Consider the following 23,241-nt stretch of genomic DNA (forward strand, 5'->3'; position numbering starts at 1 on the left):
AGCAAGATTTCCACTGGCTACCTGTTAGCCACACTGGAAATTAAATCCTACTAAATCAGAAACAGCACAGTAGCTGTAACACCATTGCTTTGCATCAAAACAATTTAAATGTCATCAATATTTCTCATGAGGGAGCAAATTCCATTTAGGAGCAGCCAGAACAAGAGCAACAGCAGCTGGTCTGGGTCCCCACTGAAAGCTGGTCCCAGTTGCAGCTCCACAGTGGAAACCAGAGCGTTGTGTTCCACAACAGTGGAAACCCAGTGTGGAACATCTCAGCACTCGGCCCCACTGCTGGGCATCCTAATCACACATTAGCCACGTAGGTAAGATTTCAAAACTCAGCAGCTAATTATCCTTCAAATAAAGGGAGTCAGTGGACCCAAATGTGTTCCTCCTTTCTTCAGGAAAGGGCTGAGGAACACCCCAGCCATGGCTCCTTCACAGTTTCTCTGTTCCTGTTTCCCCCTGTTTTTAAGCACACGATGGGCCACCCCTCCACAACCTTCCCATTTTTCTTCTTCAAAGGTTTGAAGTCTCCATTTTCAGTGGATGTAGCAACAATCTCTCTCAGGGCTGTGGTGCTATGACTCACAGCAAAAGAAACTAATATAGCACCTGGCTTGGATGCACAGCTTGGAAGCAAAACCAACAACAGGGAACATTTGCAGAGCAATACATGCCTACAGAGCATTGGACAATGATTTGGAGCACTGCAAGTTTTGGCCACTTAGAGAAGTTTTAGAAGTTTCTTCATTCTCAGCAAGTGGCAATACTCTGTCTTAAGGCATCCTGTGGCCACACACAATCATCTTGGTGAACACGGGTGTTCTGGGCTGGAAGATGCTGTTGCTGGCAACAGGCAGTGGCCACCTGCCTGTGGAGTAGGATGTTTCTCCCCTGGCCTGATGCCAGCAGGAGCTGCTTTTTCCCCACTGTCTTTGAACACAACCATGGATATTTTTATCCCTGTCCTTTCTATGAGTGGAAAAGCATCAACCAGCATCTTAATCTCCCTACAAGGATTATACACACTTAGATAATAACAAATTAAGAAACAGACAAGCATTAGCTGCATGATTCCAGCCTGCTGAATTTATTTGGGCATACAAGCTGTTGAAGCCACACCTGCCTGGCTCAGACACCATCTGAATGTTTGCAGAGCTGCTGGACACCTTGAGCAATAATGACAAGGCCCAAGGGCTTTATGAGTATTTCCAGGTGTGTCTAAGTTGTTTCTGACCTCTTCAGACTGCAGCCTGTTTGGCTTATGGAGCTGGCAGGATCACCTGGTGTGTTTGGTATTGGAGCTCCTTTGAAGCAGGGAACAGTGTTTGCAAGCTCCCTCTGGCATGTCTCCACACTGAGGAAGCTTGCTCAGAGCTGGGAAGTGCCAAAGGTCCAAGTCAGTTGGCAAATAACACCTGCCTAGGGATGCTTTCCTTTGGACATACAGTTCTGGGAACAGACTTGAAGTTTAATGACACAGAAGAAAAGCTCTTTTTTCCAGACCATGCTGGTTTTGAAATTAACAGCTTAAAAAGGTTTTTTTTTTTTTCACAACTGAAAGAAAAAATTCCAAGCCAGAAACTCAGTCCCCAGTTAATTTTAACATTTTGACATAAGTATTTTATATGCTTTTGCATTCATATCCATCTTATAGAACTGGAAAAGCCAGAGGAATGCTGTGCAATTAAAAGTGCTTGGAAAAGGAGTTTTAACTTTCAACCTGGTGTCACTCTTTTGCCTGCATCTCTTGTGCATTTTTAGCATTATATACATACATAATCCAGCACCCTAATTCTGAGCCAGGCTCTTCCAGGCACCTGTGCCTCAGAGGAGCCTGGTACTGATGCCACAACGTTTGGCAGATTTTTAACAACACTGAATGTGGCCCCACACCCAGAGGAAATTGGAGCATGAGACAAGGCTGGTCATGAATAGATAGAAGGAACCACAGTATCACCCCTCACTTTCAGAAGGTGTTCTCTCTCCACACTGTGGTAAACTGGACAGTAGATAAACCAGGCTGTCTCCCTGCTCAGCAGGAAGGATGTGTCCTTCTGTGTCCCAAACACAGAAGTTACAGCTCTCACTAACACCTTGTCCTGCTAATGGCATGAACTGGGCTCTCCCGCTCTTTCACACTCTGGAGATGTGCCCTGCAGCCAGGAGAAGCCAGGTTTTCACAGGCTCAGCACCAGAGGAATCCCACTGATCCCAAGAGAATCAGAGCAGCAGGACACAGAGAGAGAGAGGGGTGCAAAGCTGTAAAGCCTCTGGACAAGTCCTCCTGCAAGGGCATTTGGCAAGTACCTGTGTTGTATTTGGCACCAGATCAGAAAATGAAACCCTGCTAGTACTTTGAAGAGAAAGCCTCTCTCCTCACCTTGCCACACTTTTTCTTTAAGTCATCCTTTCTCATCCTGTCAGAATAGATGCCAGAGCTGGAAATACTCACTTTGTGAAGAGGATGAATCAGGGAAAAGTGCCTGTTTTCTTTTGTGACTTTCTTGAAGATTCTCTGGCCACTGTAAGAGGCAGGAGCCCAGGCTTGTTCAACCTTTCTTCTGAGTCAGCATAGCGAGTCTTTACCTTCACTTGCTGTCTGACACAAAAGGAGAAGAAAAGCATTTGTACTCTGCTGCGGTCACCGCCACAAAAATCCTGTTGTTGTCAGCAAGAGGTAACACGGATGTCAGGAGAGGCTGAAATGACTCCATCGGGAAATATTTGTTAAAATCTATTTGGGGCACATCCTGCATTCCTCAAGTACCTGCAGGAATGGCTGTGACTAGCAGGGGCAAAATGACTGTACATCCTATCCTGGGTAGGATAGGATGTCCATACATGCACCAAGCTTCACTCGCTTATCAGTGTTTTACAGAAATATAGCCCTTTAAACAAATTACCTTCTTTTAGAGAAAGACATTGGAAAGCTGCCTGTGAGCAATGTACAATGTAAGTCCATTAATCAGGCAAAGCCAGTGGCATATCTCTACCTAATCATTCCATAGCCCTTATTTCTTTGTCTCTCCCATGTTTATATTCAAATACAACAAATGCAGCAGTCAAAAAATTCTGAGCTGGTGAAGAAAAAAAAAGTCATTAAGCAGGCTGTTCAGAAGTGCACAGAAAATGTGTAATGACAGAGGACTGTATCTGAAACCAGGAAATGTAGGAATTTAAAAAGGCCAGGCATCCTGGGAAGGGAGGGGAAGCATGCCAAGCTGGTGTGCTCTGCTGGCAACAGGAATTGTTCACTGGTGGATTCCATGCGGGTGCAGGTGTACAGTGCTGCATCCACAAGGAACAGCAAGCTGTGAAAAGAAACCATCAACAACCCAACCTTGACCAGACAGGCTCTGAAAGAGCAGGGAGATATTTCAGGTAGGTTGGAGGTGCCTGGTGATGGCTGTGCCAATGGCCTCCTGCCTGAGCTGGATCTGGCAGAGCCCACACAAAGAAAATAGGAAGCAGCAAGACACTCAAAAACTTAACGGGTCAAACAGCAGTGGGGAGCCACAGGTTGCCTTTGTGTAGTACCCAAGAGCTGGAAAACATCACCAGAACCTTCTTAATAGAAAACAGCCTCCTTTGATCTAAAAGGGCTTGGCAGGCTCCTTTGACAATACAGAGATTAACCCTGTAGGTGGTTGAGCACACCAAGGCTAAAATTTAATTTAAAGAAACGCTGGAAAGAGAATAATTCTTTTCACAGTGATTTAACAGCACTAGCAATTCATTCTTCCAAGAGTACTTCATCAAATCCTAGGACAATTGCTAAAGGCTACTATAAGTGTGGAAACAAGAAACAACAGTCAATATAAAGATAAATTTGAAGGCACAAGACAGACATGCACTTATCCATAAATAAAACATTGCTCCCATGGCCTCCTTACAAAACCATACCACCTTCTGTGGTTTCTCACAGCAAACACAGGAGGTTGACTACTTCTGTTAGTTCTCTTTCCTTCCCAGGCTCTCAAGGTTTATTTTTAAATGAAATACAGAATGATGTTTTGAAGTTTCTGACAGTGGGCAAGCCCTCTTTCTCCACAGGAGGGATGCAGCAATAAAGCTGGCCCTGCCAGGTGCTGACCTGCCTATCTCTTTGGGGTAGGGTTGTTCAGCTGCAGTGAAGCCCAGGGGTCTGAGACTCAGTCAGGATGCCAACATCAGTGGTAGCATCACCAGAGTACTGACCACAAACCATGTGGAATCAACAGATTTAGCTAAGTAACTACTAAGCTAAGCCACATATCAACCAGTGGTCTAAGAGCCAAAAGTGCTGATTTCTGAGTCAGCACACACTACTGACAGGCTCCCTTCTGGCATCTCCATCCACCAGCCTAGTTTACCCCTCATGTTGCTTTCCAGAGGGAACATCCTCCCCAGCACCCTGGCACAGACACAGGCTCACTCACAGCAACACCCCCATCCAGCAAAGCCTCCCACAGGAGAATATGTTCTATCCTGGGGTTTTATGGGGAAGCAGTGACCCACCGTGAATGTGTTCTCTCCTGGGACCATTCCCCACGGATAAATCCATGTAAGGTATTAGTGCTGCACAGCAGCACAGGGCACTCTCACAGCTGCTTTTAGGCTGCATCAATGCTCATTTACAGAGGTAAGGAGATCCCTTATGTTTGTAAGCAGGGGTTCAGAGGCACTTGAAAAATGAAACCTATAAACCTATTAGTGCAAATTTAACATCATAAATAAGAGCCTATGGTCAAAAAGCTCCAACTGCTTTTCTCTTGAAGATTCAAAGCAAAGAAGGAATCCAGTCAGATTTGTATCACTGCTTCCTTGCTCTATAAATAGCTGCAACTGCCATTCTAAAAATAAACCAGATAAATATTTAAGGCCCACTGCTACTTAACTTACTGTTGTTCTTACATACTGCTTACTGTTGTGTAAATCGGGAGAAATATCAATGAGATCCATAAATTTACACCACAATGCTTTGCTGAAGTGAGAGGGAAGGACTGTTTTTCCAGTGATTACAGAAAAGTCCTCCCGTGAACATTTCACCATCCTCTTTCCTTCCCCTGACCTACAGATCCCTTTGACAGCCATGGGAAAACAAGCATGGGGGAAACGCCAAGAAAGCTGCTACAGTCCTTTTGCCTAATCCATAGGAAGGATAAATAATTTTTTTAAAGGGTACCTCTGTCCTATTTATGTTTTAAACTTAGCCTGAACAAGGATTGCAAAAGATGCCTGCTCCCTAGAGCAGTTTAGGAGTAAGTACTCTGCTGGAATTTTCTACTTAGCTTGGTATCTATACTTGTCAAATAAAACAGCGATTACCATAAAACTACAGTAAAAATAAGCAGCTATACTCTTCTTTTGTAGATAATTTGTCTGTCCCCAGAATAACTCAGTATTTTGCCCATGAAATACTTCAGACTAATGCACTTCTGAAAAAAAAGAGTTGGAGATGAATAAAATAGTCTCAAATAGCTCTTCTATCTAATTTTAACTCAAAGACACCATTTTACATCAAATAAAAAGACAACAAAATGCACCTGATAATGAATCACATTATTTGTGAGGGCACTAACAGAACACAAATTATTTGTACTGCTGGAATAAACATTGAACAGAATCCACCAAAACATGTGCAACTATTTAAAGGAAAACACAGTCATTCTCCATCCTGAATAAACCAAGGGGAAAAAACCAACCCAATCCAACCAAACCAAGACCAACCCAAACTGTTCTTGAGCACGCATAGGTATTGTGTTATTCTGACTACATGGGAAAACTAAAGACACAAAGGCTGCCTGTTTTGCTATTTTTCCTTGCTTTTCCAGGAAACCAAATATTAAGTACCTGGCTTACTAACCTCCAGCAGTTGATCCTGCTTCCTTTGACGTTCACCTCCTACAAATGACACAATCCAACACCCACATACTAGCTCTAAGAAATCAAGAATGCTGTTGCTTCAACAAACCCCCATGCATTTGGGGCTAGCCAAAGAAAGATGAAACACCCTGGAACTCTGCAAACAAATTATACCCACTGCTGACGTAAGGAGCGGGAAGGGAGGGCAAAGGGGAAAAAATTAAATAAACCAGAGGAAGCATCCTTAGTCATCCAGAGCAATGTGTTTAGATTTTAAGAGCACACCTGGAAATTGAAAGCCTCTATTAGCTCTAGATAGAAAGTAAAGAGCAGGCTGCAAGTGGGCAATGAGCATTTTCTTGTGGGGTGGAAATAGGAGTTGAGTGCCTTCTCCTCAGCCTGGCCTTGCAGGGGCTGCCTCCAACAGCACAAGAGCCCAAGGCAGGCAGGGCTTTGGGGAGCACAGAGGAGATCCCTCCCCACCTTACACAGCTGTTGCCTATTCCTGCTGCACAAGCCAAATAAGTCATCAGCAGGGAGCACCTGGGGCCTTTGTGGAAAAACAGGGATTCAGCAGCATTGAGAGGATTTGGTATCCTGTATAACACTGCAGCCAGGCTTTTACACTCCTAGATGAGGGCATTGTGGATGATGTTGAGTGTTTTAGGGGTCAGAGTGTATGGGGTGGCAGGACTCCAAAAGTTTGGGAGGAAAACACACGCTGTGGACATGCTCTGCACCGCTCCCCTTCCTCCTTCCCCTGTTAATAAAGTGTCAATTTGTCATGCATGGAGCTTGAGAGCTGTGCATGCTGCATCCCAGGAATGTCACCCATCGCTGGGATCAGCAGCATTGCTGCCTGCCACAGCCAGGTCTTCCCTTGAGTACTCCTAGCCAAAAGCAGTTCTCATTCAACTTCCCACAGCTGAAAAGACCTGGGAAGGGCAGAGCCGACCTGCACCTATAAGTGACCTTCCCCTTCTCCCCCTATTTTGAATTATATTTGAGAAAACAGGCAAAAATACCACCTTTAAGCTCAGAGCCCCAGCTTTGGCCTAAGCACAGCGCCATTTAGGAAATCAGACAAACAAATGGGAAGAAAGGAAAATGCTGCATAATTACTCAGAGCCACCCTGAAAGGAGGGCTGTTACCAAAACCACTGAGTCTCTTTTATTGAGGATTTCTTACTGCAGTAGAACGCTGCCTAATAGCTGCTATATCCTGCTTGAGTGAGTATATTCTCCTCGGAAAACAGGCAAAGGTTTCTAATAGTTTTTGACAGAGTGTGGTCCCCTAAAGCTACATTTTCTGTCTGATTCATGCTGACTAACTGTAACCCTACGACAGTTATTGAAAGTTAATTAGCGGTGAAGTGCTAAGAGCTCTAAAAATGAAAATACAAGCGAGAACTGACTGCAGAGTGTCTCCCTTTCCAGAAAAAATACTGTCAAGAAGGTTAACATAACCAAAAAAATATTGCAAGTTGAAAATGTGAGAGGGATTCCTCTAATAACTTGGCTGTGATGGTCCCTTGTTGTGTAGACACACAGCTGAGAGCTAACACATTCCTAAGGGTTTATCAGGGACTCAAGGAACAAACCCCAGTATTTTGGTTTATTAAATTTGCTAGAGGAAGTGACTGGAAAGTTACATAGAGACAACACCCAAGTTACATAAAGACAAAGATACAAATCAATTGCTGCTTCCTTTGGGGAGTCAAGTTTGTCAGATGTTGCACACGCTATCAAATCCCAACTCTTTTTGCCCTTATCCTTCACTTCCTCGATGTTTGCAAGGAAAAATCCACAGTTAGATGCAAGCCCAGCCAGAGCTAAGCGGGCGTAGGAGGTGAGGCGAGGCGAGCCACAGCCCTGCACCACCCACTCCCTGCAGATGTAAGCGCCGAGACAAGGTGCGAGGCAGTGGGCAGCACCCTTCAGGTGTTAAAAAGCCCATCCTGGCACCTCCAGAAGTTGGATACAGCCCTAAACAATAAAAAATAAAACTAAAGGCAACCTTCACGCAGAGAAGGGGCATTGTTTTAAGAACAAGGAAGGGAACGCATTGAAGCAAAGCAAGTAGGTTGGAAAAGCCAAATGTAGGGCTCAGTATAAAAATAGGTAACAGTGATGCCAGAATGCCTTGGCAAAATTTTGTTTATTGATTTTCACAGAATAGGGAAAAAAAGCTCCAGCCCTTTCCACCCCTGACTGCTGACTGTGACTCACAGTGATCTAAAAAGACTGCAATGAGCAAGCGGGGACTGAGCTGAGCTGGACCTCACTCACTTCTTCACAGGGCTGACAGGAGAAAGGTGTCCTGCTCCAGGGTTTCCCTTGTGTCTGCCCAGGAAATACAGAATAGCTGTGGATGTTCACCTCCGTCACAACGTGTCACACTCCGTCCAGGCGGGTCCTCCGGGCGGACAGGGGCTCTGAGTAACGCGTGGCTGGCTCAGCGTCCGGCTCAGCCAGCGCCGCTTGCCGGCGCCCCGCTGACGGGCTCGGCCTCTCCCCGGGGCTGGCAGCGGCTGTGCGAGGAGGACGACGTGCCCTGATCCCGCCCAGCTGCGTGACCGCCCGCGCTGAGGTCTGCAGGTGTCACGAGCTGTCCACGTTTGGTTTGGAACTGCTTTACGCCTTCACTGGGCAGCCAAGGCTCTCGCTCTGAGGGGATCACAACCCCAGGGCACGCTTTGGGCTGAGCGGTGCTCGATGCTTTCCCTCCTCCTTTCCAAGCGCGCCCTCTCAACCCCTCGGCAGGCGGGAGAGGGGCCGGGGCTGCAGCCGAGCGGGGGCTGAGGGTGACAGCCCGGCCCCGGCCCCGCGGGGGAGCGGGCAGCGGGGCCGCGCCGCCCCTGCCCCGCCCTTCGCCGGCCGCGAGGGCCGAGCCTGGAGCGGCGGCGGCCGCATGGCTCCGGCGGGGCCGCCCCGCCGCCGGCAGCGCCCGCGGGCCCGCCCGGGGCCGGGGCTGCTCCTGCTGCTCGTCCGGCTGGCGCTGCCCGGGGCGGCCGCGGGCAGCGGGGAGGCGCCGCCAGCAGGTACTGCCCGTCCCGCCCGGCCCGGGGCAGGGCGGGTGCTCGCAGGCCGGGGCTCCTCAGCCCCGTCCCCTCGGGAGCAGGGACGCGCCCCGCTGCCGCCCAGCATGGCGCTGCCCGGCTGGCAGCACGGCGGAGCCGGGGCAGCCGCGGCCCGGGCGGCGCCGCGCGGCCCGGGCGGTGCCGTGCCCCTTCTCCCGTCGCTGTCCGGGCCCGCAGCACGGCCCGCGCCCGGCCGGGAGCGCGGGGCCGCGGGGAGCCGGCCCGGGCGGGCCCGCACGGACAAAGGCACCGCGGCGCACAAGGGCGGGCGCGTCCCTCCCGCGCCTCGGAGCTCCTCTGGGTGTGCGACTCCCTCGGGAGCTGGGCTAGGGGAATCGGGCGTAGAACAGATCTTTAATTAACATACTTGAGGGCAGGCAAACCCCTAAAGGCCGTGCTCGGTTGCAGTAGCAATAAGGAACTCGAGAACCGGCTTCCTCCTTGCGTTGACGTTCTCGAGTCTCGGGCATCCTCCGGATTCTGCAGCAGATGCTGATGGCTCATAATTTCGAATTTCTTTGTTTGCAGTCTCAGAATTTGAGAGATACTCTACTCGTGTGTGCTTCCAATAGCTAAACCCAGCACCACCTCAGAGATACCTGTACAGCAGCATCTCTCCTTTTGGAACGTCATTGTTTCACTCTGTTGAGCTGATGCAATATCTCAAGTAGCTGATTTTTCTCAAGAAAAATGTCTTAAAACTTTGCATAGTAAGAATATCCTTGCTAGCCTTGCATGTGGATGACATTGCCTTTGACAGGGATGGGTACTTAATCCATAGTGGCTGGAAATCCTAAAATGCCCTTCAGGGAAGGTGTGGACACCCTGGGCTGCGTTTTGGCCCTGCCATTTCCTGTTACTGGATTATCCTGGTTTTAGGCCTGGGTATCGCCCAGCCTCACCTCCTTGCTGCGTCAGTCACTCGGCAGCACGTCAGTGACAAATAATCCTTTTGCAGCATTGTGCGATGACTTTTGTGAAAGTGCCTGTCTAAAGGTACAGCCACTGCTTGTCTGAGTGGTTGTGCTCCCTCCCACTGGGTTTTCCATGGAAGAAAATTCACCTGATGGATAATTTTTCCACAAGAAAAAGTGCCCAAATTTTATAGTTAAACCAATTTAGTAGGATCATGTGTGGACAATAATTCTGTAATGCTATAATAAACTTAAGTAAGAACTATAATAAACCTAAGTAAGAACATCCACACAGTATTTTTCATTGGTTTAACTAAATTTGTTAAAATATAATTTAGCTTAATTTCATCTTCCTTACAGAGACACAGCAGGTTTTTACCTGCAAACAGCATCTCCTTGTCTGGATTGAGATTGCATATACCCATTTTGCTGCTCTGAGTGCATGACATCATGTTAGCAGTTATTACTGAGCTTGGCTGAGACCTACATTTTCTATTCAGTAAGCTAGATGAGTCCCTCTGTTCAGATGTGTAATTATTTCCTCTATGCTTCTCTTTAATTATGTTCTTGAAACAGTGTGGTAATGCACTGTAGGGTATATTTTACACATATATATATAGATCAGAATGTATCTGAAACTTTGCTCCATTAATCTTTTAGGTCCATTTCTGCTTAGAAGTGCAATCTTAATTCTGAAGATCACAGGGGCTCACTAAGGTTTCAGGAGGGTTAGAACAATTCACATCTCTAATCCAACGATTTATGATGAGCTGTCAGTGCAGTTCCCTTATTACATGCCATGGCTGGACTAGAACAGGAGAAAAAATGTTGTAAAAAGAAGAGTTGTGTGATTTAACATCAGAAACATTTCCGAGGGAGAGGAGTATGACTTTTGTGATCAGCAGCCGTGTCATGTGCTAAATGACTGTGTTAATATATAAGTCTGTTTACCTGCTCAGACTCCCACATTTGCATTCACCACTGGTACAGGGAACTCTGGTGGAGTTACACCCACTCATGCCAGCAGTGAATTTGGCCCAGAGGCCCTATTCCAGTGCCATCAAAACACTGATACTGAAGCCAAGCTTTTCTGGATTACATTTTTTAAAAATACCCTGGTTATTTTTTTTTCCAAAGGTGTTGCAGTTTACTTTGGAGCCTAAATGACTTGATTAAAAATCCAATTTGAATTTCCATCTAAATCATATTGAACATGTTTCTGTCGGCATTTACAACAATGAAATGGACTAAAATTAGACATTTGTATTTGACACATGCATAAAATTAACTTTTTGCTCCCCCCAGGTAAAAACTGCAGCTTATTGCATGAAATGGATATCATTCAGAAGCAGGATGAAAACTGTTACTGCTATGTGCAAAACAGAACCATTCACTTACAGTACCTGTGGTCGACTATCCAGGTGAGAGGCTGTTCTGGAGGTCAGTCAGTACTTCTCATGTGAGCTTTTTCCAGCAAACCATGTGGCCAGTTAGCAAGATCAGGGCAGCATCTCTATGGAATTAAATAGTTTGGACCATGATGAAAATGTAGCATTATGAGCCTCCAGTTGGGATGCAGTGAGGTTTGGTCTCTGGCTTGGAGTATGATGGTGCCACAAAAACATTAATTTAGGATTGTGTATTATTTTCTCACATATCTTTTTTATGGATCACTGTTAGCCTCTGCAACAAATGCTTTTGCTTATCACCAACTGCCTTTATGGAGCTTCCAAATCTGAGGACTACATGCAGTTCTGTGGCTCTCACCACAGTGCACCAAAGTGTGAGAACCAAAGACTTCTTAGATTGTGACTAATGAACAAACAGCCGCAGCAGTGTGTTTGTTCTCCTGAATAGCAGAGGGTCATCTTACAAGACACACATTTAGAGATCAGTCTAAAGCAAGTAAAAATCCCTTCAAGAGTGGACACAGTAACAGCTAAAGGAATGAGCTAACCATCTCCATGGTTCTTTTTCTTTCCTGAGAAGTATGTCTCCAGACAAAGGAAACTGTTTCATTTTGTCTCTGTTGGAGGACTTTTCTCTCAGGTATAAGAAAGTGGAACATCTCTTTGTCTGTTCCCAGGACTGTTTTCTTCAGGAACATATTGCAGGTGTTTTTATGAATGGTAGCAGGCTCCAGATGGTAAAACCCTCCATCAGTCAGACAAATGTTCCTGGAGTCAATGTTTAAAAGCAGGAAGTTCAGATTTTTGCCACAACAAATTCCTTGCTGATATATTGTCTCTTTTCCCAGTACAAACGTGGTGTATTACCCATGGCATCACTTTTTTTGCAGATGGGTCTTTGTTGACTAGTAGGCCCTGATGAATGTATCAGAGTCCTCAGGAAAATCACCTCAACTTAGAAGATGGTCAAGATCTTTTACCAGTTTGGTGGGGGAGGGCACTGGGAACCAGTAAAAAAAAACCAGAATACCCAACAGGAATGTGCTTCTATTTAAATTTCTGGTTATGCTATCTTTCATTTTCGTCATCCCTCTTATGTCCCCAACAAGAAGATTGCATTATAAAGAAAAGCAAGTCAAATTTGTTACGGTTCAGGAGGGGAAGGAGGAGACGTATAAACATTCACAAAACAAACTGTGGTCAGTCAGATATTAGTGGCTTTGTTGGAAATTTGTGTGGGCAAGTGTCACAGTAAAACCAAACCCACTGTGCTTTTGGATGGGTTGAGGTGCCTCCACTGAACTTGGCTGCCAGTGAGTCCTCTGAATTACCTTGTAAGGAGATTAACTGTAAACAAGTAATCTTTGCATAATGTAAATAACCAATACTAGACAATTAAGATTGTTTTTCATTTCCACGTGAATGGCTGATACGCAGTATAGTTCACAAAACCCCACAGTGATTCTGAGCTGCTTTTCTGTGTATTCTCTTCTTTGTTTCTAGATAAAAGTTACCAGCAGAGAAAAGTTCCGGTTTGAGCCTATTTCAGAAAAAAAAACCTGTCAGAATTCAGAAACTGTTTTTGAGTTTGTTGCATGTGCTGTTCAAATCCTCTGGAAGCCAGAGACATGTACAGAAACTTTCCTGAGCATAAAACAATATGGAGAGGATGTTTGTTTCAAAATACAACCCTTCAAAATTGAACCATACGTTGTGAGGGTGAAAAGAGAAAGTAAGTACCAAATCTTTGAGTTTAGATTACAGATTGCTTGGTATTGCCAGTGCTAGTGCATGTGCCATCTCTTCTATAAGAAACTTGGGACTTTTTTGTTGATATTTTATATAATCAGCATTTCAGATTGAATTAGTCTAAAGTCAATTTCTATTTCTTTCCCCCTTTTTTAGTGCTAGATGGAAAGCTCTTGTTTTTGTTTGTAGCTGGAATTTTTCTGTTCCATTTTGCAAACAGCCTGAGCAGGTGAGTACTGGCTGCTTTTGACCTTCTTTCCCAAAGCCTGTGCATCTTTGGTCTGTTTGCTAGGCTAAAGAGGCAGTTCTTTGGGAAAGTGAAATAAGGAACTGAATATATATTTAAAACTTCCTCATTCCATTTGTGTTTGGACAGATTGTAACGTACCTTGGAGTGCCTAAACGCTGTTTATCAATAAGCTGTGTTAGGGTTTCTGTATCCAAGCTTCCTGCACTGGGGACACCAGGACAATCAATCCTCAGTGAGCAAGTGTGTGGATCAGAAAAGTCCTTTTTCCCTTTTGTAGACCACTGAGGAGAGCTGAATATAATAATACTGATTAATTAATAAATAATACTGATTATTAATGATGCCTTTCCTTGGGGGGAAATATTTAGGATGAAGTCATCTGGGGCCTCTTCTGCCTCCACCTTTGTGCCAGGCTTTCTTCTGATGCACATTTTTCATAGCATGAAAGGGAGGATACACAGCTGTTACAGCAAAACATGTGCCCACAGCTTTAAAGCAAAGTGAGTCACAAAATAATTGTCAGGAGGCACCTCTAAAACAAGCAGAGCAGCAGTAGGGTTTATAGCATTAACTCTGAATAAAGAAAATGGAATTTATAAATGCATATGCTTAGGAAAAGAAAATTTGTGGGTTTGTGGATGGTTTTCTGCATTTTAAATTAAAATAAATCTTCTCTTGCAGTACAGAATCATATTGGTTATTTCATTTTCTTCTGTGTACTAGAGACTAGAAGGTCAATGCAATCAGAAGTAGCATGTGCTTTAAAAAACCCCAGCACAGTCTCTTAACCTGTAACAACATGGCCTGTTTACCATATAACTCTAACTTACAGCTGCTTTAAGTTCTTACTGAAGATCACCGCTGTTTTTACAAATGTTGGCATCTTAACCAATTACAAATGATACTTCTCACCATATTCTCTCTTGTTCTCTTTACAGGAGTGCCAAGTTCTTTTACCTTTCTGGAATAATACTGGGTGTTCTTGCTCTGCTAGTCTTTGTCCTGTTGACACTTAAAAGGTTTATTCCAAGGGTAAATCTACATTTATAAAACAAAATAATAGTAATCATCATAATACAAGAAATAAGACAGTACAGAGCCAGATTCTGACCTTGTTCTGGTTTTGTGGCCAGGTAACTGCACTGAAATGACTGCAGGATTGAATCAAGTAAATAGAGTTAGGTCAGAGTCAAGTTCTATTTAGTTTAAACTCTCCTGAGTTTAAACTGAGCAGGTGTTGGTTGGTGATGTACAAGAAGAGTTCATTCTGAAACATAAAATATTTTTATTGAACTGGAGCTAAGTTTACCTTTGAATCTGCGAATCAATCTAAATAAAAATACAGTGGCAACTGAGACAGATTCTCTTACATTCACCAAAGACAATTAATTGTACGGCAGATATGAAATTTTCCTTTCGTTTTATAAAGCCTGTGCATTCCCATAATATTGCTGAGATACATTAATTGGGAACACATGTCTGTAGGGTTATACTATGACATTGGGACATGATGCACAAATACAGGGATGCAGTTGCTCTGCCTGGAATTGACTGGTTTTTTGTAGCATGCAGAGGACTCTGCAGAGGAAGTCTCAAACCCTGTAGGTCTAAAGAATTTCACATCTGTTTTTGTCTGTGACTTCCTTTGGAAACAATGGTTCTGAATCTGGCTTGAATTTTTTTTTTATGAAGTTTTTTTAACTTCTTTTATTTTATTTTTAATTTCTAGCACAGCACCTTCTGGATTTTAATGAGTGGCTCCTGGATGGTCTCTCTCTATTTTATTTACTGCTTCAAAGAGAATATACAGTGGTTATGGTCTGAACACAAAAACTACCTGTTGGGTAAGAAAATTACCAAGAAATATGCTGCAGATTTTGGTTTAATTTAGTGGTCAGATGAATACCTGCCCATAAAAAAAAGAAAATCAAGTGACTCATTTATAGAGTTCTATTTTCTCCTAAGCCATAGATGTTGAAACATTCTGAAGGTTCCTAATCCCTTTAAGTGAGTGTTTACTCACATTGTATCATTAAATAAAGATTTTGATGCAGAGGACTAATGCTAAGAGCAGATTTTGCTTGCATTATTTGCTCACTGATTTGCTGTTACATACTTTTCCTGTAAGAGCAAAAGAGCAGCTCCTCTGGTTTGCAGTTTGCTGGATGTGGGAAATGGGTACACACACAGGGAATGGGATGTGGCTGCAGGGGCTGATAAACCTATTGATCAACCTGCCTTGACATGGTCATGTGAGGAGAATTCATGTGCAGCCCACAGCACTGGCTAAAAGCTGTTCAGAGATAACCTTGTGAACTCTTGGCACACTTTGGAAATAGAAAGCACATAAACCATCATGTCTGTAAGACAACACAAGAATCAGCAGGCTACACTTCACAACAGCTGCAAGCTTTGAGAGGCAAAGTAAAGTTTATAGGGGTAGTTTGCATCTCTTTCTCCATGTCCTTTTCTGTTCCTACAGGGTATTTTCTGGCTGTTGGGATTACCAGCTTTGCCATTTGCTATCAGCATGGGCCACTGACCACGGAACTCAGCATAACCTTGTTCACATGGATGCTCCAATTAACAGCCTTTGTCCTGATCTACTTTGGTGTCACCATCCCTCAAGTTGCATATGCAGTCATAGCAGTCAGCCTCTGCTCCAAAGGCCTGTGTTACCCCCTGGGTGCTGCCTGTCATATTGCCAGGTCTGTGTCTGTTTGTCAATGTCCAAGTCCTGGGAGAACCAGGAAATACTGGAAGCTGATCATGAAAAAATCCTACACTTCAATAATGGTTTAGGAATTTCTAGTACTAGTTCAGAATTTTGCCAATTGTGAAACTGCCATGGGAAAGGTTTAAGGTCCAGAGACATAGAAATTATTTTTCACTTGGCAGTTTTAATCACGAGTTTTGTTCTGTGGATAATGGAGAAGTGTGAATGTGTTCTTAAGGACAAATGTAGCACCTTCTAGTCCATGGCATATGGCAACCAGAACATTTCTGTTTGATTGATGAGACTGCAGCAATACTGCCTTGGTTTGACGTGCAGTGAGAGAAGCTGCAGGGAATTCGTATGGAATCTTAGGGATAAAACAGTGTACCATCACCAAGGATGCAGCTGTTCAAAAGTGACAGTCCTTGGAGGTTGAAGAGAGTTCAGAGACTAAAATCATATGTCCACAAAATAGTATTCTCCATTATTTTAGTTTTTCTCCCTGTCATTCATAGAAGCAATCTATCAGAACTATGGAGGTATTCCTAGAGGCCTATTTACATTGTGGAATTGAACAGGAACTGCTTGCAGTAGGTAGACCTTAACTTGCTAAGTGTTTGCAGTAGCAATACAGGAACAATGTTTTGCTCATCCTTGAATTTGAAGTATGTTTTAGCATAAGTGCAACGCTCAAATGAAGATTCTAAAAAGCCCTGCCAATTGACATCTGTTTTTTACCTTCAGTGATGGATGGCATCCAGCTTCAGAGTCTTTAGTACAGACTGTACCATAGCTGTGGACTCTGCTGAACCGCAGAGAAATAGGAAGAGGCAAAGGCTAGAACTGGTATAACCAAAATAATAAAAACCAAATAATTTGGGGTTGTTTTTCTTTTGTTTTTTTATACATACTGTTTAGCTTTGAAGAATGCACTGCTTTAGTCTTGTCTTCTCTTTTTACATGCTGAAGCGTGACCTGAATTGAAGCTTTTTTATTTTAGGTAGAATTTATCATTTGTTGTAGACCAATTTTTGCCTGCAGCTGAGGAGCATTAGCTGTTTCAAAAGCAACATGTAAGATCAGCACCTGCTGTAAGCAGGTTCAGAACACTCTGGAATCAGTATAATGTGGCCACAAGTTCACTTTTACTTTACAGTTTTACTCTGAAACATGGTAGTTTAACCTTAATGTGGGTTCTCTCTTTTTGGTTTTCATGAACTGATGCTTCTGTGAAGAAATACAGCTCTACAATCTCAGGAGATTACTAATGGTTTTTGAATTTTTCTGTTACGAAATCCTTAAGCCACAGCACCAAACTGTAAGGCCATGATGCCAGATACACAGTTCAGAGCAGCAAATATATCAAAATAATTTAGAGTCTTGCAGTATGTCTTGTTAAGAACAGTGTATCTCACTGAGCCAGCAAGACCCTTCACCATTTGGCCTGAACAACAGCTTCAGTTCTCCGCTTTAAAGGATATAAGGAGGAAGGCTGAATGCTGCTGATGTTGGAGCAGGTGTTTTTATACAGAGCTGAAAGTTTGTGGGCACCCAGCCCTTGCTTATCTTAGCTCATCACAACATTTAAATTGAAAGCAGTTGACAGAAAGAAACAGAACATGGCACACTTTCTAATTTATATCTAATTATATTATACATTGCTACGCAGCAGCTAAAAAACCATTGGATTGTAAACATTTTGGCCTCAGACTACTCAGTTTTGTAATTCAAAGCAAGATTTAAGAGAAGCCATCTAGTAAACAACATGAACAACTCACAACAGGCTTAGAGCATTGCTTATCTTTGAAGCAACATATGCAAACTGGGTTTTGATTCAGCCCATGTCTCTGCACAGACACATTTTGCATTTTGCACCTAAAAATGGCTGAGCAAGCAGCCATCTCTAATTCTGTGAGATTTTAGTCCATGCATACACAATAAGGACCTGATCTAAAGCTCATCTGAAGCTCATTAAATATAATGTGACATTCTACAGCTTTGCTTAAGACCGAGGGTAAACAGGTTAGCAAACATTACATACCTTGTCCTCAAACATAAGAATGCAGCTTGTTCTCTTAAAAGAGTAGAGGTGACTAATGCATGTTAATAGCAGGTATAGAGAAAATGGGCAGATAATTACATCCCAGAAGACTTTATAAATACTGATTATTTTAATTTTGTTCTAGAAAAATGAAGCATCTTTTTAAATCAAAAAAATTGGTGTTTAAATACCTTACTGAAGAGGAGTATCGAGAACAAGGTGAAAGCGAAACTATCAGAGCTCTGGAGGAGCTGCGCTCATTCTGCAGGAGCCCAGACTTCCCATCGTGGATAGCTGTATCCAAACTCCAGGCTCCACACAGGTAAGAAAACCTGGCTCCTCTAAAACAGGAAACACATTGCAGACCCAAATGCCACTTCAGGCACTGTTCCAGGTGTGTTTATCTTGCATATCCCACTCAACGACCACAGCCACACCTCTCAAGGGTATTACTCACTGGTGGCATTAAACTTCTGTTTGTTCCTCCCTGACCACAAATTACTCTTGGGATTTTGCAGACCTTCACAGCTGATTCATGGTCATAGAACTTAAAGGCTTCTACAATGCCTTTATAAGCTCTTGCAGTGACCCTGGTGGCTCTCTAACCAGGGAAATGCCCTCCTTCAGGTTTTAGAGTGGTGCCCTTTTCTGTGGTGTAAAACTGGGGCACAGTGAAGAGACATACTCAAATATTACCTATATTAAGCTTTCCAACTGCAAATCTGCACAATCAGGGAACCCTATTACTTAGAAGTATCACTATCTAAGATTAAGAATACAAAGAAATCAATACCTGCAACTAGCAAGTAGAGCAGGTAGAAAAGCTGTGCCATGTATAACTTAAGAGATAAACCTAAGACAAATACAGGTCAGGAAGGGTCAAGCAAGCAAAGCCAGAAAACCCTGCAGAAGATAAAATTAATCATAACAGTGTACTCCCATCAAAAGAAAAACTTGGAAGAGATCAGAAGCAGAGTTTCATGTATTAACCAGCCACAAGGACTTAGTCCTTCCTACAGAATCAAGTGTCACGATTTTAAAGGAACCCCAGTCAATTTGGAATTTATCAATAACAAATTAAACCTAGTTCAGAACCTTCATCTTCCTTGGACTGGCATGCAGACAGCCTCTCTGCCAGGTTTTATAGATTTACTGTTCAACAGTCTTACTTTCTAAGCTGCTTGCCTTCTTTTGAATGATGGAGAGACAAAAAAGTGAAAGCTTACTTTTGTACTGTAGAACTAAATACCACCCAATGTACAAAACAACTTCAGACACATGTATTTTCTAGCCATCATTTCGTTAATAGAGTTGTTAGGAACTGTTCAGTGGTTGAGAATAGGGAAATAAAAAGGAGAACCAACAGCAGTAAGATTTGGAGAACCCCTCCCAGCTCCCATTAAGCATCAGACTGTGGTTCATCCCAAGGCAAACCTGTTCTCCATTTAGACTAACAGAGCTTCCAAGAAGAGTGAGGTGACGACATTCATCTCACAGAAATGTTAAGTCTGAAATGTAAATTATTGATCAGTTTACCAGAACTCCAGAATGTAGTTGCATTTCCTTTTTCATACATTTCTCTGATGCTGTCGACACTTACCCAGGTGTCAGAACTGCCGTCTGTTCCCATACTCTTGCCAGAAACCTTCAGCTCTGTTCTGTCTCTTCAATGGAGTTGCCCACTGAAAGGAAGATTTGTGGGGGATTGCGGAATTGGGACAGTGCTAAGTTCATGCTTTGTCTGGGCATTTACTTGAAGCAGCTGCAGAACTCCTAGTCTGCAGCTCCAGCTTCACTAGAGGCAGGAATTCTTTGGGAAGACTTGAGCTCAGCTTGCCCACAGTGTGCACGCAGCACCAGCAACAAGATGACTACACACAATGTAGGAGTGCAGAATTCTTGCCATTTTTTCCTTTCATTAGAAATATCAACACACCTGAATTCTTACAGCCTTTGTCTCAAATATACTACAGCTTTAATTTATTCTTAGAAACTAAAGTACCAACTACCCCAGTGTACAAATACGTAATCTAGATTACCCTGCAAGTACTGACAAGACGTGAAAACTAAGTTTGATCTTTTTGTTAGTCACAAGACCTTGCAGATGGTTTCCAGAAGAGCAAAAGTTACTTCTACAGAAAATACTGAAAAGATGAGTTGGGAAAACCAATCTTTGCGGTTGTTGCCATCCGTTATTGGAACTTCCTCTCATCTGCACTGCCTGTGGGGATGTCCTTACAACACTCCTTAAATAGCACTAACCCTAGAATTTACAGTATTTCTTCTTTTAATTTCTCAGCTGATAACTCCTCCTTTCTGGCAGGTTTGCAGCTTTTGTTCTAGGATCTCCCCACGTCTCACTTGCAGAAACAAAGGCGCATGAGGAGCAGTATGGCATTGGGAGCTTCTTCCTGGAAGAGCAGCTGTTTGAGACAAGGGCACAGTCTGAGCAAGATGAGCCAGCCAATTCTGTCCACGAAGAAGATGAGGAGAATGAAAATGAAATGCATACACAAATTCCATTTCCATATGCTAATGAGCTGCTCTGAAATTTGAGAAATAACAATAACAAAAACGAGACAGAAAACACACTTGTCCTAGAAAGGGAGGATACAGAATGAGAACTCATGCTTGGCCTTTTCTTGTGGTTGCTGGTGGACAAAGATGGATTTTTGAAAAAAACTGTTTCCTGTATCACGATGTTACCTATTAGAGCTACAGAAGAACACCACAGGGGCTGTTCAAGTGAAGAGAAAGCTCATGCTACGGGTATTTTCACTAGGTAAACAAACATTGTGTACTTCCAAGGCAAGTACAGGAGACAGCCTGTCCACGAGGATGCCTTCTTTTACCAAGGACACTACCTCTAGTAAACAGGGAATCTGTTTTGGCCCTTCCCATCATCAAGTCCTCTGTGCTGAGCACTAGAGGGAGGAAAAGTCATTTTTAATACTCTCCTTTATACTAAATACTCTCTGTGTCAAGACTTCTGATAATGCTGTTAGAGTGTCGATAAACTGTTCGTTGTGAGACTTTTCTTAGAGAGTTAATGCAGTCAGCTGCATTAACAAGGTTTGTTTCCTCTCCTGGCTAGGCTGGTCTGTTAACTTAATTCTGCCTCTGCCTTTAGTTTTAAGCTCCCCTTACTCCTCAGAATGCTGCCTGACTTTTTACCCTCTGCCCATAGTATTCTGTTCATACTACCTCTGCTGTAGTTACACTGCATTTTGTTCTTTCCAAGCCTTTGTTTATTTATATATTTTCTTCCCTCTTGTAGCAGATCTTCTTCTAAACCTTTAGCAGATCTGCTAAACCTTTCTCTAGCCCTCTGCTTCTCCCACCTCTAACAATGGAGATGGTTCAGGAGAGGTTTTCCATGCCCAAACATTTTTGCTATTGCCTTCAGTTTCAGTGTCAGCTTACCTCAGGTGGGTGCTGCTGTCTATTCCAGGCTTCTCGAGAGCCCCAAAAAGGCCACAAAGGCTGAGGCTGTTTCAGCTGCTTGGAGAAACTGCTATTAACAGAGCCAGAGTCCTGCTGTGAGCCTGGAACTGGGAATGCAGATAACCCACACAGAGCTCCACTGGCCTCAGCGTACTCAGTAGTTTGTTCAATGAGTAAGAAGCAGAAAATCTTTCCTGGCAAAACAATGAGGGAAGATACCTGGCTTTTACCTTCCCCTTCTCAGCCATCTGTGGGACTTCTCACAGGACAAGTGGGGAGGACCAGAGAGAAATTTAGGCAGTCATATATATTTCAGCTTAGGTATTACACAGTCCTAGGCTAGGGAGTAGTGTGTGTACCTCAGTTCATCCACCTGCAGATGTAATTTCTTTCCTTTGTTCTTTAGACTATCCCTCCCTGTATTCTGTTCTCTCTTTGCTGTCTTCTACTGTCTTACAAACTGCAGAAAACAAAAGACCATTAATTCTGATTAATTCACCATCTGATCTTACAAACCCACCAGGGGAGCAGTTGGTGCTCAAGAAGACATGTCAGACTGGGATCTATCCACTTTTAAAGGGATCTCTGTTCTTTGTAACATGCCTAGTGGTGCAGCATGACTTCAATAGTGCAGGTGCTGTCCTGGGTTCTCCTTGTCCACCACTGCAGCACGGACAAAACCCATTACCTCCGATGGTGCTAAGAAGTGTGGCCATACCATAATCCAAGAGCTCCTCTCCTCCAACAAAGGACTCAGAGTTGGTGCTTGAAAGCCTTAAAGCCTTACTGACCTGGTCTTTCCTCCTCTACATTGTTTCAGCTTTGCTTCAGTTTAGAAGGAACACTTCCATTTTCCAGTATGACACCCTTTAGTGCCATAAAATTTTAAGTACCTATGCAGAATCTAAAGCATGTTTAGCAGAGAAAAGCCATGTCAAGCAGGTGATCCAAAATGCATTCGCTGTTAAATCAAGATCATTCAAAAACAGAACAAGACTTTTGTTTAGGAAGGCCACTAGCAGTAAGACTCATCCCTAAGAGAGGCCGGTGCTACCAAATCCACAGCTAAATTGCCATGCATACTCAGGAGGTCAGGTTTGGCTTGGGGAGCTCTGCACTAGCAACATGCAGTTATGAAAATAGAGGAAAGCCTCATTATCTTGGCTGGTTTGGGAGAAGGGTGGAAACTTCCCCCATGAACAATGACCATAGACCAAATCAGATTTATTTAATCTTTGTGTCACCATCATGAAATGGAGTACTTAAAATCAATACAGACTACACAAAGGATAGTCAAAGAGATGTCTTAATGGTTTTTTTATGTTTTAAAGTACACAAGTCTTTTTCAGTGTACTTCATAGCTAGCCAAGAACTCCCATCCAGGCAATTTGAGGCCAAGGAAGAGAATCAGATTTGTCTGAACTTAAATGCACAGTTTTTCTGGATGTCCTCTCTTTAGTGATGTAGTGATGATTACCCTTCCATAATATGGAGGCATGTAAGTACATATATGTACTGTGTAAGTACATAATATGTATTTACATACAATAACCCAGATTATACATTAAGGTAGTATTTTACCTAAGCAATATGTTAAATGGAAAAGCACCCCCCAACCCAGTTTAGGTAATTGAATTTTTTAGAAAAGCACCAGGTACACCTACTTCAACAAGGAAAAAAGTTAAAAAGCAATAAAAATTAAATAAAAATCAACTCTCTGTGTAGTTGTGAGATCATCATTTGGCAGGGATGGGTAAATACTATTCAAAACAGAGCAGGAAACTA

At 43.4% G+C, this 23,241-nt stretch overlaps 2 protein-coding genes across 3 annotated transcripts in view; one reads left to right on the forward strand and one right to left on the reverse strand.

Moving 5' to 3' along the window:
* The window catches only part of NAB1 (NGFI-A binding protein 1), a 47,656-nt gene extending 39,373 nt beyond the window's left edge, over positions 1-8,283 (reverse strand). The window contains exons 1-2 of the mRNA XM_021531383.4: positions 8,143-8,283; positions 2,462-2,608 (exon numbers count right to left, since the gene is read on the reverse strand). The gene's annotated coding sequence lies outside the window, so the exon portion shown is untranslated. The remainder of the gene's footprint in view (positions 1-2,461; positions 2,609-8,142) is intronic.
* NEMP2 (nuclear envelope integral membrane protein 2) lies at positions 8,279-23,169 on the forward strand. Of its 2 annotated transcripts, none has more exons than XM_085585304.1 (9): positions 8,279-8,443; positions 11,153-11,268; positions 12,760-12,988; positions 13,162-13,234; positions 14,194-14,287; positions 14,985-15,099; positions 15,738-15,963; positions 18,158-18,334; positions 20,336-23,169. In XM_085585304.1, the coding sequence occupies exons 2-9, from the start codon at positions 11,179-11,181 to the stop codon at positions 20,559-20,561; spliced, it is 1,230 nt and encodes a 409-aa protein (XP_085441430.1). In that variant the 5' UTR covers positions 8,279-8,443; positions 11,153-11,178; the 3' UTR covers positions 20,562-23,169. The 2 variants fall into 2 exon arrangements, with proteins under 2 accessions (XP_085441430.1, XP_031361230.3); XM_031505370.3 differs by lacking the exon at positions 8,279-8,443 and adding an exon at positions 8,741-8,894.
* The last annotated feature ends 72 nt before the right edge of the window (positions 23,170-23,241 follow it).

This window comes from Lonchura striata, chromosome 7 (genome assembly GCF_050655825.1).
Source record: "Lonchura striata isolate lonStrDom1 chromosome 7, ASM5065582v1, whole genome shotgun sequence".
Lineage (NCBI taxonomy): Eukaryota > Metazoa > Chordata > Aves > Passeriformes > Estrildidae > Lonchura > Lonchura striata.

Bases quoted from the DNA above. Each gene is read 5' to 3' on its own strand.
- NEMP2 (XM_031505370.3), top strand. From the start codon at position 8,765: ATGGCTCCGGCGGGGCCGCCCCGCCGCCGGCAGCGCCCGCGGGCCCGC. The intron at 13,235-14,193 runs GTGAGTACTGGC...TTCTCTTTACAG, and splicing joins TTTGCAAACAGCCTGAGCAG to GAGTGCCAAGTTCTTTTACC. The intron at 15,100-15,737 runs GTAAGAAAATTA...CTGTTCCTACAG, and splicing joins ACACAAAAACTACCTGTTGG to GGTATTTTCTGGCTGTTGGG.